The 17,241-nt window shown below is 40.4% G+C and overlaps 1 protein-coding gene across 1 annotated transcript; it reads right to left on the reverse strand.

Annotated features, from left to right (window-relative positions):
• Nucleotides 1-4,146: 4,146 nt before the first annotated feature.
• On the reverse strand, nt 4,147-12,469 carry LOC128483971 (G-protein coupled receptor family C group 6 member A-like). Its single transcript, XM_053460292.1, has 7 exons — nt 12,279-12,469; nt 11,661-11,958; nt 6,567-7,424; nt 6,256-6,468; nt 5,943-6,060; nt 4,543-5,475; nt 4,147-4,424 (listed from the first exon to the last, which is right to left on the reverse strand). The coding sequence occupies exons 1-7, from the start codon at nt 12,467-12,469 to the stop codon at nt 4,147-4,149; spliced, it is 2,889 nt and encodes a 962-aa protein (XP_053316267.1).
• Nucleotides 12,470-17,241: the final 4,772 nt, after the last annotated feature.

Genomic DNA, 17,241 nt, shown 5'->3' on the forward strand with positions numbered 1-17,241 from the left:
ATTCCTATTGAGAGTTGGTAGTAGACTTGTGCATTTGGATTAGTATGAATTGCAAATTTGGTGATTTGTATGAAGCCCTGAAAAGTAGGCCAGATCTCCTAGCAATTTGCTCAGACTTTTCGTCAAAAATTTGTGGGCCGATCTACACTCACACTCTTTCACACTCTCACTCCTCTGTAATAGGAGGAGAAGACGTCACCAAAAGTGGCACCATTTTGCCCTAACTTGAATTGTGACTATATGGCAGCGCGCCCGGTGACACACTTTCCCCAATGAGAAAGAATGCTGAAGTAAAATCACAATTTTTTCAGATTTTTTTTCTTTCTAGGTATCAAAGAAAACAATCTCCAGAGGAAGGTATTCCACAATCAGCAATAGTGCTCATTACAATATATAAACCGTTTGCTCAAAATACAAATAGTTAGGATTAATCAGTTCTATTTCAATTGGACAGTCAGATGTAGTTATATTGTCAGCTCAACAACGTAAGTGCAATACTACAAAATATATTGTTTCATTTCTCTGGCATTCATTTTCAGACAATGAATATCATATATCATAGTAATAGAAATGTGTTACATTTCTTTTTGTTTTGTCATGCCTATATGTCCACTCTGTAAATGTAATCTGATTCCCACTAGCTTGGCAAGAACAATTTAAGAGATCTCCCACAGTTATCAATTCTTGTGCATTATTCAATTTTCTTTTTCCTGGTATACAAGATTTCACAGGCCATTTATAAAATTCCAGCTTAGTAATTTCTGTGTATAAAACATTCAACGCAGTATCATCAATAGGACATATTGTTTCAACATAAGGAAGTTCAGCTTTATTTTTAGTACTACACTTTACATAGTCACAAGGTCTTCTTTAGCAAATTGAACATTCAATTTCTTGAATAAGAACATCAGTTGAATATATTAAGCAAATTTTTGGTATAGGGAGTATACAGTATAATTAGGTTGTGCTATTACTATTTTTGGACTGAAACGCCACAACCTCCATGCTCCAGAATATAAAACATATCCTTAAAATGTAACTGCTTAATTTCTTTATCCAGAATGGCTTTAACCAATATCTGTCCACTTTAAGAATGGATACTTATGGCTTTTGCAAGAGTCAAACATCAGTAATTCTCCAACAATCATTTTCTGAATATAGAAATCTGAATATATTCCTTGTGGTAAGCTTGGATCCCATTGAAGCTGCATCATAGCTACAATTATTATAATTAGTAGTCAACATAAAAATAAAAACAATAGCATGCACCAAACTCAGTTTTACCGTAGCCATAATATCAATAAGTAAAGTATAAGTTCTTCAGATGCATCATCGTCTGTATCAGTATTTTCTCTTTTTAATAGGTTTTAAATTATCAATGGTCCATACATTCGAGGTTTGCTCTATCTCACAGGTGAGAGTAAATAAGATTGCTCAGTAACTTGCATTGATCATTATTCCATATATTTAGTTGGATAACAAGGTGGAATAGGTATGATTTATCCAGGCAAGCTTTTAACTCTGTATCAAAACTAAGAGACCGGGTGCGTGTTTGTGTGCGAATTATCCCATCCACAGAACATCTTTGACTAACACTTTGTGCTAAAGTGTCTGACGATTGGTTACAAACAGTGTGAGGTAAATATGCAATTCCCCCGTCAACCAATTGACGGGGGAACTTGGCCTGTCTCGCCGCTCCAAGAGTTAAAGGTCTTTAACTCCTGACGATGAACCTACAGATTTCCGCTCCCATTATCTACGTAGCATCGGAGATGTCAACAGGAGCGGAAATCCGTAGGTTCGCCGTCAGAAGTTAAGGGGCTGTGTGAGTGAGTCTATTGGTCGCCTGCAGGGGCCTCCTGTGGCATCAACCAATTGGTTGATGCCAGAGGAGGCCCCTGCAGATGACCAAAGTCCTGGAGCCATGGAGTCCCCTAGGGCTCAATCGTAAAGGAAAAGGGGCTGTTATCAGTGAAAACCCCCATCTGGGCACTGACCAGACTCTGCATAGAGGGTCCAGCAGGACTTGACATAACATGTGCAAAATAAACATTAAAAACAAATTAAAAATCTAAACAAAATATATCAACTTCACATGTTTTTATCTTGTATCTAAAAAACATGAGTGTGGAAGATTTTCATTAAGTCCCTTCAGTACAACAGTGTCCAGTGTCATAATCCAAAATGCTGCTTTGCATAGTAGTAGTTTAGATATGTCCCTGCCTCACAGAGAAGGTAGTACATGATCAATGGGTGTTTCTCCAGCAAAGAGTGTTTTAGGCTGTTCTTATGGCAGATCTCATATATATATAAATCCAATACGCCTATACTCAGCCTTTACCCTATTTCAACCGGTACAACTGCCGGGGCACTGTTCCACCAATATGTATCAGTTGATAAAGAAAAAACACACTCACAGGACTTTAGTAAGAAATCATATTAATACATTTTTAATATTCGGTCTCAAGTCATCAACGTTTCGGACCTTATCAGGGTCCTTTATCAAGATAAAACATAATTAACCATAATCACCTGTATGTTCCTGCCCCCCCCCTGCAAAATGCAATATCTCACGTCTATAGTCAACTAACTCAGAATATAAGTGCATGTATTAATCACTCAAGTGATTAGAAACAGCACTCTTATATTTAAGTAAGTGGACATCATTGTAACTTTAGCCCCACAAAAGTATACACAATTAAATCAAAGTGTTCACAGTTGGAGTTTATCAACAGGCACGAGAGATTTCATCAAATTTCATACCTGTACTTAATAAACAACTTAGGAATTATATAATATAATGTAATGTAATTGTTCATTTTTACTCTTCAGTGCCACCGTATTGAAAGTATGGATCCAGTTACACTCGTTGCAGGAGAGCCCTGGACCAATTACCCCCCCCTTCTAGGACATGAGCTATGGCAACAAAACAAAATTGGGCTAATTGATGTTGAAATGGCAAAAAGTGTCTAGCTACAGGTTTTTCAGTTTTATGATCTCGATAGGCATTCCTAATTGGTGATCTATGGCCCCTAATTCGCAGCATTTGATTAGTTTGCACATTTTCAAGTTTTTTTTTAACTTCAGGGTAGCCTTATGTTATTCTTAGATCTTCTCACGTTTAATCTTTACCATTCCAGGCCATTCCATTATATATTTATGTCTCTCTGTTTCTATAAAGAATACCTGTATCCCTCTGTATTCCTCTAGATATAAAAAATAAAATAAACATATCTACTTACAGAAAACAAGACTTTTTTCAAAGCTTCCGAAGCAATTTACTTGTATAAAAAGCAAAGAGGATATAATATATGCATAAATATAGGTTATGTATTTTACAAATTGATAAATCTGCTTGCCAAGATCTTATCAAACAGAGCAGTTGTCATAACAACTCTACTTAAGTATCCGATGCATGAAAAATAGGGTCATTATTAGCAAAAGTGACTTTATTATCATCCACACAGCCTTGAAATCTCCCTTAAAATATTTTTTTGCTAGCCATTTAATATTAGACTTGACCTGTAACATTTTTAACTTTCAATCATCAACAACTTCACTTGTGAGGGGTGGGCGAAGAAAGACAGAGAAGAAGAGAAGAGATAGGAGCGCTCCGGGGGGGGGGTCTAATCCAAGAGGGCCAGACACGAACTCCAGCCAATAGAACCAGGTGGACCTGTATCTCTCAGTCACTCCGGTTGCCAATAGGTGCAGTTCCTCAAAGATTCGTATCCGCTCTACGCGGAGGACCCATTCCCGGAAAGAAGGTGGTGTAGGGCTACCCCAGTGCAGGGGGACAAGTGCCTTTGCCGCAGTCAGGAGGTGGCGGACCACAGACTTCCAACGCTCAGAGTAAGGTATATGGAGAAGGAAGTCCGGGGTGAACGGGATGGCCCTGTGCGTAAAGTGCTGTATCTGCGAGTGTACAGAAGTCCAGTACAGGATAATGCGTGGACAGTGCCACCACAGGTGAAGGAGGGAGCCTGGGTGGCATCGCATCTCCAGCACCTGTTGCGGACATCGGGGCGGTAAGTGGAAGTTATGCTCGGGGGCCTGTACCAACGGGATAACAGTTTATAGGGCATTTCCTGGTCCCCATTACTCCTGGAACAGCCATGCGTGAGGAGGCAGATTTTCTCCAATTGGTCAACTGAGAAGGTAGTCTGGAGCTCGGACTCCCAGCCCCCCCATGTACGAAGGCGGAAGCGTATGAAAGGCCTCAAGAAGGAGGCCATACAGCCTGGAAATATGACATGGCGGGAGCGTAGAAGCCAGACAGAGGTCCTCAAATCGTGTGCAGTCCCTCAGCATAGCATGCTTCCGAGGCTGGGACCGGAAAAAGCTGCACAGCTGGGCGTAGCGGAACCTATCCATCAGGGAAGGAGGCGAGTGGGCAGACAAGTCAGTTAAGGGCTTAAGACCGCCTGCGGACAAAAAGGTGCAGATCACCGAACCCCCAGTACTATATGCTTTTATGTCTTTTCCTAACAGTAGTTTCACCTCCTGGAACACTAGCTGTTGGGATATGTAAATCCAAATTACTTGGTAAAGTGGGCAATGCTGTTCTCCTTACCCTGCAGAAAGCCCTGATACTATGCAGATATCTCTCTCTATTGTTACTTTTTCTTTTGAACAATATAATGTAACATGGTGCTAAAAGATGGCAGGCTATAACCCCATATACTGAAGCTAATATGGCAACAATCTGCACAGCTGATAGATACATGCCACTGGTATGCATGTAGACTGGGATGAAGATAATCCATACAAACATGTAGATGAGCATGCTGAATGTGATACTCCTGGCTTCGTTATATTTCTCAGGAAATTTCCTGCCCTTGTAAGCTAAAAGGAAGCAAGTCAATGCAAGAAACCCAATGTATCCCAACATGATCCCAAAGGGAACATAAGATCCTTCATCACATTGCAGAATTAGAAGATATGGTATTGTGTAGATCTCTGCAACAAATGGCCCATTCAGTAGGAGCCAAAATATGCAAATGCACATCTGAACTCCTGTTAATACACCAATTATAACAACTGGTTGGTAAGTTAACTTGCTTAACCTTTTGGCTCTTTTTGCCGATTCAAATGCTAGTATGATGAGTAAAGATTTAATCAATATACAACAAACACAAAGGGTGAAGCTCACACCATAGAGAGGTTGTCTGATCTGACACATAATATCACTTGGGTGACCAATGAAAAACACAATGCTTGTCAAGCTTACTAATAAAGATAATATCAGTGGGTACGTATAACTGCCCCCTGCTGCTTTAACTACTGGAGTATCTGAATGTTTTAGAAACAAGAAGCCTATTATTAAAACTAACAGAAAACCAAAGGATGCAAAAGCTGCCAACGTGATAGCAAACGGGTTCTTCCAGTGTAAAAATTGAGTTGTCCTGTTTTCACATTGAGAGCTTCCACCTTTTGACCACTGTGAAAGAGGACACTTCAAGCATTCGTCCATATCTACAAGGAAGAAAAAGAAACCAAGTAATTTTTTTTAGTGACTTTACTGACTTTGTACAAGTGAGTCTAGAAGAATTGATGCTGTTTTGAAGGCAAGGGGTGGTCACACCAAATATTAATCTGATTTAGACTCTTCTTCACATCACTCACTTTGCATTTTGTTAAATTATAAAAATAAACCATTATCATGTCTATTTTTAAAAGTGTCCTTACATTACAGTATTATTTCATATCTGCCTAAAACTTTTGCATAGCTTTATATGTTATAAAATAGGTTATGTCATGAAGTCCATATTTACATTGGATATAAAAAAAGTCTACACACCCCTGTTAAAATGCCAGATTCTTGTGATTTTAAAGAATGAGACAAAGATAAACCATGTCAGATGGGGTGTGTCTAGAAAAAATTCAAAAACATTTAACTATATGTTAAGTGTGTCCTTTGGTATTTTTCATGCCATACATACCAGCTGCAGGACTGTAATATCCTTCTGTACATTCGATACACTTATAACAACACGTTGTGTATGAGTGTTGTTTGTAATAGCCAGCAGTGCATGTTTCTGAGCAATTTGAAAAGGGAACCTGTAAAAAAATAGACACAAATTATTAAGTGATTGAACATTTACAATTGGTGCATATTAGAAATAAACTGCTTGTACTTGGAGATGGACTTTTCTCATCACATTAATAATTTATATACCACTTGCCATTTCTTATATAAACACAGCTATTGCATGGATAATTCAGGAAAGTATATTTTTATGGCTAGGTTGGTACCTCATTGTGTCTTGTATTCCAAAAAATCAAACTTCTGTTTAAGGTGATAGTGCCATTGGATATGTCATATTTCCCAACAAACCGAAATTCTATAGAATTCTTCATTTGTTGCCAATATATTATGTCATAGCCATTCAGGACATCACCCATAACATCAAAACTAAACATCTCTCCGTTGAAGGAATAATTCCCATTCTTTAGTTCCCTGAGCCACTGTAAAAAAACAAGTTACATTGTAATAACTAGGATAAACATGTTTTGTTACCAAAGAGTACTGCTAGTTACTGTTTTTAATGTAGCTTTTAACCTACCTGCCGGGGTGAAAATTCCTTATCCTTGTCACATTTGCCATTTTTGCATATTATATTTTTGAGAGACTGAGCAATTGCTGTCACAGCCAGAGATGTGCTGTATACTGTGCTCCACGCAGTATTCTGCAACAAATAGTCATCATTTGAAGACATTACATTGTCCACTATACATGCTAGAGGGGATTTCCTCTGAACATAATCAGGAAGAATGCAGTTCTTGGATGATGAGTTTATACACTCTAGATATTTTCTGTAGCTATCTGGACAGCCAAATCTCAGTTCTTTATACTCTTCAAGGAACCTGTTTGATACTCCTTGTCTTGAAGGATGAAGAGTTTGTAGAAATTCTGCAAAGCCCTCAACATTGCCTACTGTAAAGTCCACTCCAAGAATGGTTCCAACCTTTTCAATACCTTCAATACTAGAAACTTCTTTTGAGCTTGACCACACATCAGTTGCAATCCATACCTTTGATATGTTCATTCTTATGCATCTTTCAAAAAGTTTTATGACAATAGAGCTTTTTACTACGACAACTACAACATTTGCAGAGCTCTTTGTGAGTTCCTGTGTTATTTTGTCCAATTCAACAGGCAAAGAAGAATGATTAACATTTGATGGAACAACTTTAGAGAATGCACTACATATTTGTTCTTGTCCAAGGTATTCAGTCAAATATTGAATTGCAGAACGTCCATAATCATCATCGGTTGCAATAACTCCTACCCAGTTCCAGCCAAATGATTTGATCAGCTTTGCAATAGCAATGGTTTGGTATATATCATTTGGGACAGTGCGGAGAAATGAAGGGAACTTCACCACATTGCTAAGAACAGCAGCAGACGATGCAGGGCTTATCTGCATAAAGGCAAAATAAAGATTATTATTATAAGTGAGTTAATGTCCAAGTGTGTTTTATGGAGGTGTGTATGGAAGTATGGAGAATGGCATACAAAATGCCCACATTTTTTACCTGCACACACACTCTTTACCTGCACAATTTCAGTACAAGACATGTATGCCTGAGTATACATAAGTATAGTATCAACAACAATAGGTATGGAGTATAAATTCATTCACGTGATAAGTGGAATAAACATGAGAGAATTCATTTTATTCACAGCAACTATTACTTAATATTTGTCCATAGCAACCTATGTAATTATGTGTGTGATTATGTAATCTTGGGTCATATAAACTGAAATAATTATTTAACCTTCATGTTGATACACAATTAGAGAAGGTTTTCATAAGCATGTTTGAACTGATGCAATGGACAGAAATATTATTATTCATTTTAACACTAATGATGCCCTAGGGGGCCAGCATGGGCCAGAGTGGGCCTTGACTGGGATCCCGAGTAAGGCTAGGCCTTGGCCCCAAATTTGGTGAGCTAGGGGTAGGGTTAAATTGGATAGTTATTTTAGGGCCATTTGCTTGTCACCTTACCCTGTGTTGTTTATCCCTCTGCCTTTGTTTATTGTGTTTGGGTGGTGGTGTCATGCTGTCACAGCCAGGTTGGTAGCTTACAAGGCATCTAGAGGGTGTGAATGTTCTAGGGGGGGCATTTGGTGGCAGGTTACTGGTAGGTGGTGCTGGGAGCCTCAAGTTTGGGTTTGGGCATCTTGGTATGTCCTTCCCTGTGTAGCAGTTCCTAGTTTCCTCAGTGACTTTATGGGTTTTGTTAATTATTTATGTTTATTGATGTTATTTATTATATTTATGTGTTCAGTTTGGTTGTCTTTACCCCGTTAACGCAACAAGATGTTGAGCCTAAGGTTGCGTAGCAATGACTTGGTTAATAAATAAATTTGCTGTGGCCTTTTCAACCCATTTTCTATCTGGTGTCTGTCGTTATTGGGTAATGGGAAATTGGGTGGGGGCCTGGCCCGGATATCGAGGGTACTTCAGTCATGGTATTTTATGAATGCAGCACGTTTTGCTAATATGAGTGCATGTAGTATCATCAGGGCCGGCCTTAGGGGTGTGCGAGCTGTGCAGCAGGGGCTCCATGCAGCCGTCCCATCACCAACGCCAGGGCGGAGGTGGCAGGGGCAAGGAGAAGAGGAGGAGAGAAAGGGGCGCCGAGTGGTAGCACTTGAAAGTTTTTAGCAACCGCTCGGCCCCCTTTGAGTCCTCAGCTCCCTACCGCTGCTCTGACTGCGGTGGTGGGAGCTTGAGGCCTTTGTCACGGTGCGGTGCTTCATGATGAGTGCTGAAATATGACGTGATATTCCAATGCTCAGCAGTGAAGCTGTGCGTGCTGCGGCAGGACAGAGAGACTGAGGCCTCCCTATCCCACCACAGGACTTCAACAGGGTAAGTGAGCTGCAAGGGGAGGGGGGGTAGATAGTAATAAGGGGGGGAGAGGGGTAGGTAGTAATAAGGGGGGAGAGGGGGTAGATAGTAAGAAGAGGGGAAAGGGGGTAGATAGTAAGAAGGGGAGAGGGGATAGATAGTAAGAAGGGGGTGAGAGGGGATTGATAGAAGGGGGATAGATAGTAAGAAGGGGAGAGGGGGTAGATAGTAAGAAGGGGAGAGAGGGGGTAGATAGTAAGAAGGGGAGGAGATTGTAAGAATCTTGAAAAAAGTGTGAACGAGGAAGATAATGAATGAATTAATGTGTGGATAAATTGTGTGAATGAGAGAGAATAAATTAATGTGTGGATGAATAGTGAGAATGCATTAATGAATATGTGTAAATGATTTGTATGAATGAGTGAGAGAATGAATAATTGTGTGAATGAATTTTGTAAATTACAGATTGAAGGAGTGACTGTATAAGTGTTTTGTGTGTATGATAGATGTATAAGTGATTTGGGGAAAGGCAAAGATGGCACAAGCAGGGTGTTTGAGCTTTGGTGACCAAGATGGCACAGGCAGGGTGTTTATGGGACAAAGATGGGACAGGCAGGGTGTTTATGGGATAAAGATGGCACAAGCAGTGTGTTTATGGGACAAAGATGGCACAAGCAGGGTGTTTGAGCTTTGGGGACCAAGATGGCATAGGCAGGGTGTTTATGGGACATAGATGGCACAGGCAGGGTGTTTATGGGGCAAAGATGGCACAGGCAGGGTGTTTATGGGACAACAATGACACAGGCAGGGTGTTTATGGGACAAAGATGGCTCATGATGGGCTGTTTGGGGACAAATATGACTCAGGCTGGGCTGTAATTTGTGTGTGTGTGATATGGGTGCTGGTCAAGTTCAATGTGGACACCAGGGCTGGCTTTGGGTGGTGCAACCTGTGATCTATGCCTGTAATTTAGTTTTTTTATCTATACCTTTAATGCTGAGTTTAAATGTGATTTCCAGTTGATCTATACCTGCAAAGCCGGATTTGTGTGTTAATCTGTTGGACTATACCTGCAATGTTATACACGCAAGTGTTGTTTACATGTGTTGTTTATTTGATCTATACCTAAACTACAGGGAGGAAGGAAAAGAGAGGTGTGGCTTAGTGAATGAGGGGACAAAAGGTAGTACAGGAGAGAGGACCTTTCAAAGTCACAGCAGTGGGAGGGAAGACTGCACTGACTCTCACAGTCTTCCCCTAATCTGCAGTCAGTGTGGAAAATATATTTTTTTCCATGTGGGAGCGGAGGGAGTGATTGCATTCTATGGTGCATGCAAAGGAAATAATTGCCTAGGGTCCAATTTTTTTTGTTACAATGTTGTTTTGAAAATGTTTTTGTTACAAAGATTGCACTGTTAGCTGTATTTTTTCCTATATTTAATATATTTAAGGTACATTATTGTTACCAGTGTTTCCAGTTATATATTATTGTGCTTGTTTGCACTTGCACATAAATAATCTCTAATTAGAACTAGATTTTTTCCCTTTATTTTTTGTTGAGGAGGGCACCAGAGAAATAGTCCGCACAGGGCGCCTGAACACCTAAGGCCGGCCCCGAGTATTATGATTTCTGTGGGCATTTAACAGGCCTTCTGCTTTCTGAAGTGCGAGATGCATACAAAAAACAAACAATATGTAAGGTCCCGGGTCCGTGGTCAGACGGCTACCAGGACCCAGAGTGCCCAAAGATGGAGTTCAGGAGTTATTGCGCAGTAGCGGAGTAGGACAGGGCCTGATGCAGGGCGACCGCACTCTCCAGGGTGTTGAGCACCTGACATATCTGCGGTTATCCAGTTCAAAACAAAGTAATAACCTGCAGGCACCCTGGAGCAGGTATTAGACATAACAGAACATAGAAATGGGCAGGATGCTGCAGGTTGGGAGTAGGGAAGCTAAGCAGAGTACAGGAGAAAGGAATACAGGTGATGGAGTAAGGAGCCGAAATCCTCAGATGCTTTTCCTTTAAGCAAGGATAGGACAGCTTAACTGGGACATGGGTAGAGGAGCCAAAACCCTCAGATGATACCGGGAAGAGAGGCAAAGGCACATAAAAGACTGACACACATAAACACAGGGCTAGCCTAGGACTATGAGATAACAATTGGAGATTCCGTCACATCTTATGGCCATAGTATGCTTAGCCCACCACTACGACAAAGTACTCCAATGACGGTGGGTCCTAACGCTAAAACCCTGCTTACAGAGGTACTAAACAAACCAAACATGAAATCTAAACACATAGCAATGAGACATACCTTTAGACTGCTGACTGAGACAAACAGAACACACGGGTGGGGCAAGGACTAGGGAAACTGTAGCAAGGCAAGGGAAACTAAAGACATGCAGCTCCGCAACCCAGATGGGGCCTGACACAATTTTTTATGGATAGATTGTTTTGGTGGTATAACATTTATCAATATTTTCTCTAGCTTGTGTACATTAGTGGTTAAACGTCATGCACTTAATCGGCAAAGAATGCCAATAAGCAGGGCCAAATTTACTCCAGAAGGAAGAAGGCTGAAAAAAGGGTGAAGCTTTATTGTAGCCTCAACTTACTCCACAGGTTTAAAGCGCAGCGGACATATTCATGCATTGGGATACCCGGAATAGAAATACAGCCACTGAGAAGAAATATAGTTTTGCTTCTGACCCAACTCTCTTACTTTACAACTGATAATATAATGTAAGAAACACATATCATGTACAATGTATGTTAAAAGAAAATAAATGCTGTACCTGTGGGATAAAATGGGTGTTCAGAATTCTGGAAACTGCAACAGAAATTTCTGAAAACATTTCTCCAACCACAACTTTAACAGATGGCTTAATTTCTGTATTGTGGCAGCCAACAGAGTTGTTCACTGAAATAGCCTCTGGGATTAGTCTCATTATTGCCTGAGTGGCTTTCAAAGAATCAGAGCATGAATCATAAATTTCATAGCCTAGAGTAATGCCTGGTAAGAGGGTAGAATTATTTATCTTTTCAATCACATGTATGAATGAAAAGGCAGCAACCATGCTCCGTAGCTGCAACCTGGAAAGAAAGAGCACTATTATATCTTAACATCAAGATGTTTTGGGGTATGAAAAATAGAAATCGAATGACTTCATCAGTCATATTGTATTGAAATTGTAATATAAGCAAAACATATAAAACATACAGTAGAGCTTTTGTAAGCTACATGTCCTATGAATGTTTAATAATAACCATTCTAACAACAATAATAATATTAACAAAATATTCTATTAGAACTGGACATCCATAGATGATATAACAATATAAATGCTGATGTTACAAAAACTGTAATAAATAGTAATATTAATATGTTAAAAAAAATATAGTATGAAACTTACCCGGTACAAATAAACTCTTTTGAATATGGTTGATCTAATGGCTTTGAAACCCATTCATGAATGGGAAAGATTCCTCCTATTATTATGTCACCTGGTTGTTGAGCGGCTGCATATTCAGGGGTAATACAACACAACAAACGTTTCCAGAGCAAACAGAAGGAAAGAGTTTGAATAATCAGATTCCCATACATGTTTCAAAAGCTCCTATCAGACTATATACTGATTATAACGTGAAGGTGTTTCAGTATCATATTACATGTAACCTGATATTTTCTTTGTAGGTCAATTATAATATATGCTTGCAGGAATTATGCAAACAAATGAACTGTAAGCTAGACAGATGTGTGTAGCCAGCCAAAACAAAAACAAATATGCAGTATTAGCAAACAATTTTAATACTGTTTTGCATACAAAAAAGTTACCTCATTGAAGGATTAGCGACTTGTCTAATGCATCATTAGTGAATTGAGATGAAGTATAGAAGAGGATTTAACCAGCATTATTATATGGAATTTACAATTTTTTTTTTTTTTTTTTTTTGGGGGGGGAGTCAATTGTATCTATTTACTAAACTGCAAGGGATCACAATAGAAAACTCACACAAATCAGACAAGTCCACTGAATCCAACTTGCAATAGCACTCGCAAAAAATGTACTCACAACTCTCATACACTTGCCTACAGCATAGACAAGGTTATGTGGATTTAAAAAAACAAGCAACTCGCAGATTGACCTGAAAGTTGCACGCGTGAGTTGGAAGTTTCAACTTGCAGGATTCACAGGTGGTGGTAAAGTCACTTGCGAGCCCACCCCATTTTTCCTGTGCAATTATTACTTTAAAGAAAATGTTAAAAAGGAATCCCTATTGAACATGGAGGGGGTGGCACTCAATCTCCTCTACTCCTATACATTTTGTGGTGGGATGGGGGCAATTAAATGAATCTGGAGAGATTATAGAGCTCCATAAAACCCCTACTCACCCTAGCCACTGTTTATACTTTACCAAGAGCATAGCAGACAAATGAAACAGCTTCCCATGAGTGTTAGAGGCTAATACAGTGAGGGTATTTAAATATGCATTGGATATATGGGTCCTAGTCACCCATCCATCCCATACTCACTGGGATGGGGATTAAAACAGACTAACTGTCCTTTGGGACATCCTTGACTCACATACCAAATGGATTGAGGGGGCTAAAGACAATATAGTGAAAACTCTGCTCAATACATATTGAGCATATCTCTCTCATTTTATTCTATCATTTTATTATTGTTCATGTGGATTTTTTTGGAAACTACTGGTCATCGTATTCATAAATTAAAGGTCTTCCAATATAAGAAACAGTGGAAGGCCTGCTCTGTACTGGGACAACCAATGATGGTGGACCCAACATTAATGGGTATTTTTCTACACACTCCATTGCATAGAGTACTCATCATGTCTAACTGAGAGTTATGTTACATAATTTTAATTCTGTATAACAAGCATATACTTGCTGAATCTTCTGTCTGTCAATATTCCTGATAATATTTTCATATTAAAAGCATATAGAACCACAATAAACACGCAAAGAAAAAAAAAAGGATATTACCAGTCTGAACAAGAAAAAACATTTGTACACTGGATAAAACTTGGCATGAAAGAAATATTGCATGTTTCAGCCTACTTCGCTTATTATTGTGCACAAAATTAACACAAGTAACTTATGAATAAAAACACCACGCATGCTTTAGTTTATATAGTAAAAAAATGGATCTTTGTAAATATATAAGATAGATTTATATTTTATTTCTACTAGTCTGTTAATTTTCACCATACACATACAGTTTATATACAAACTTTAAGCCTATATACTAGCTTTTTTACACAATAGGCTTGCAGCTCCATTTTTGTGCAGGTACACAACTTATGTATGCGATAAAAACATTTGATGTGAATTGAGTGTTGTCTGTTTCCTCATTTTGAAATAGTTGCACTATATTAACTATGACATGTAAATAACAATAATTGCCACTGGCATGCAAATTCACTATAATTGCCAAAGCTAGATGAACCTGTTTGGAAAGTTTCCATTGTTTTCCTAATTAAACATATTAAGAGTATCAGACTATGCAGCAGTGAAGCTATAAGCACAGGAACAGCATTTTCGCTCAAAAGAACCTTTAGGCAAACTACAGTTATTGTGACCCTAAGATTTAAACTAAGAAAAAAAGGATGACTGGTAAAACCATACTCACTGGTCAGTAATTCAACTCTCAGCACATGTAGGCATGTAACAACTTTTTTCTTGAAATAATGTTCCTGAATTGGGTTTAAGGCAGTTGCACATTTACTCTACCAGCAAAACCTCTAGTTTTTGGACAACGCAAAACAACACATAGTCCTTGATATAGTTTGGTGACAGTTTAGGCAAGGCATGGGAATCTCCATCCATGCAGTGTGCTAGTTCTTAGACAGTTGCACATTTATGCTACAAGCAAAACCTTTGGACGACACAAAACAATATTTAATTGGCACCAGACTGTGCATGCACACTGTGTGTATAAAGTTCTTAAACAATGTTCCTGAATTGCATAGTTATGCATCCAGCAAAACCTCTAGGTTCAGGGCCGGCCCAAGACAAAATGCCACCTGGGGCGAAGTTTAAAACGCCCCCCCATTATCTACCCTTCCTCTCCCTCCGTCCCTGCTGCCCCCCCATTATCTACCCTTCCTCTCCATCCCTCCCTATTATCTACCCTCCCCCCCCTTGTACTGCGGCGAGTCTCCCTGCGGCGAGTCTCCCTGCGGCGAGTCTCCCTGCTCGGTCTCGGTGCCGGCTTGTAATGCTGAGCGCCGGAAATTACGTCATCTTCCGGCGCTCAGCATTACAAGCCGGCACCGAGACCGAGCTAGAGGGCTCGCAGAGGAGAGGGGCACCGAGAGGGCAACGTGGTAAGCGAAAACCACTCAGCGCCCCTCTCTCTCTTCCGCTTAAAAAAAAAAAAGGGCTTGGAGCGGCAAAGTGCCGCCCCTTCAAAAGTGCCGCCTGGAGCAGTTGCCCCACTCGGCTCCATTGTCAGGCCGGCCATGTCTAGGTTGTGGACAACACAAAACAACAAATAATTAATATTAGTGATAAATTAGGCAAGGCAGGGGACTGTGCAATGTGCGTATTCCATGTGGGAGATGGCCACACTGCAAGGTATAAATTCAGTGGTGGGATTAAATTTTTTTAGTAACCACTTACGAGATTTCGTACTAAAAAATAAAAACCTCACATACACACAGGCTGTCTCACACACACACACACAGAGACTAAGGCAGTCTCTCTCTCTCACACACACAGACTCAGGCAGACTCACACAGACTCAGGCAGTCTCTCTCTCTCACACACACAGACTCAGGCAGTCTCTCTCTCACACACACACACAGACTCAGACAGTCTCTCTCTCTCTCACACACACACACACACAGACTCAGGCAGTTTCTCTCACACACAGACTCAGGCAGTCTCTCTCACACAGAGACACAGGCAGTCTCTGGTACACTCACACAGGCAGTCTCTCTCTCACATACACACAGGCTCAGGCAGTCTCACACACACATACAGACTCAGGCAGTCTCTCACACACGCACACAGACTCAGGCAGTCTCTCACACACGCACACAGACTCGGGCAGTCTCTCACACACGCACACAGACTCGGGCAGTCTCTCTCACACGCACACAGACTCAGACAGTCTCTCTCTCTCACACATGCACACAGAGACTCAGGCGGTCTCTCTCTCTCACACACACACGCACACAGAGACTCAGGCAGTCTCTCGCACACAGGGACTCAGGCAGTCTCTCTCACACAGAGAGACTCAGACAGTCTCTCTCGCACACAGAGACTCAGGCAGTCTCTCTCACACACAGAGACTCAGGCAGTCTCTCTCTCTCTCTCACACACACACACACAGACTCAGGCAGTCTCTCTCTCTCACTCACACACACACAGACTCAGGCAGTCTCTCTCACACACACACTCAGGCAGTTTCTCTCACACACAGACTCAGGCAGTCTCTCTCACACAGAGACACAGGCAGTCTCTCTTACACTCACACAGGCAGTCTCTCTCTCACACATACACACAGACTCAGGCAGTCTCACACACGCATACAGACTCAGGCAGTCTCTCACACACGCACACAGACTCGGGCTGTTTCTCACACATGCACACAGACTCAGGCAGTCTCTCTCTCTCACACACGCACACAGAGACTCAGGCAGTCTCTCTCTCACACACATGTACACAGAGGGGCATTAATTATTTTTTCTAATATGGTGGGAGAGAATCAAGCCTGTGGCTCCTCAAGGGAACTTTAAATATTTTTCTATTTAGAGGAAAAATCTAGTGTCCAATACTGTGGAAATGGATGTGTCTACCTGCCAGTGTGCTCCCAGTATCTTACTATTGATGCTGCTTTATCACATTCCTTACTTTGAGAAATCAAAATGGTCCAGCTTTTGGTTAGATTCAGACCCATGGCATGCTGTTGAATGTGTGTTTCCGTTGGTGTATTGCTGCTGTTGCTGGTGGTCCTGGAATGTAAAATTTAGTTTGGATCTGTTCCTAAACTTTGACATGGTATTTCTGTAAGTGAAAGGTGTATCCAGAGGTTTCCCCCTTTTGTCATTTCCTAATCCAAAAAGGTCTCTGAAGTTCATAGAAAGTGAACGTTCGGGAAACCAAATTTATGCACAAGTCTAGTAAATACACCTTTAAATGTTTTAAAACATATCACCATTTGTATTTTATAATTGTCTAAATAGCCTACATCAGCATCCACTTCCTTAGGTGCAACAATGGTCTTATTTGTGCATGTGGAATGAAAACTTAAATGAAGGAGTTTGAATTTGCTTTGTTTAGGATCATGAAGAGATGAGATGTATGAGTCTGTTGTACCTCAAATACCTTGTAACTCAGTTATCTAAGAA

Source organism: Spea bombifrons, chromosome 3 (assembly GCF_027358695.1).
Source record: "Spea bombifrons isolate aSpeBom1 chromosome 3, aSpeBom1.2.pri, whole genome shotgun sequence".
Classification (NCBI taxonomy): Eukaryota; Metazoa; Chordata; class Amphibia; order Anura; family Pelobatidae; genus Spea; species Spea bombifrons.

Coding starts and splice junctions, on each gene's coding strand:
- LOC128483971 (XM_053460292.1), bottom strand. CDS start 12,469: ATGTATGGGAATCTGATTATTCAAACTCTTTCCTTCTGTTTGCTCTGG. Junction 6,061..6,255: donor GGAATACAAGACACAATGAG/GTACCAACCTAG, acceptor ATTTTTTTACAG/GTTCCCTTTTCAAATTGCTC. Junction 4,425..4,542: donor AGCATTGCCCACTTTACCAA/GTAATTTGGATT, acceptor TTTTGTCCGCAG/GCGGTCTTAAGCCCTTAACT.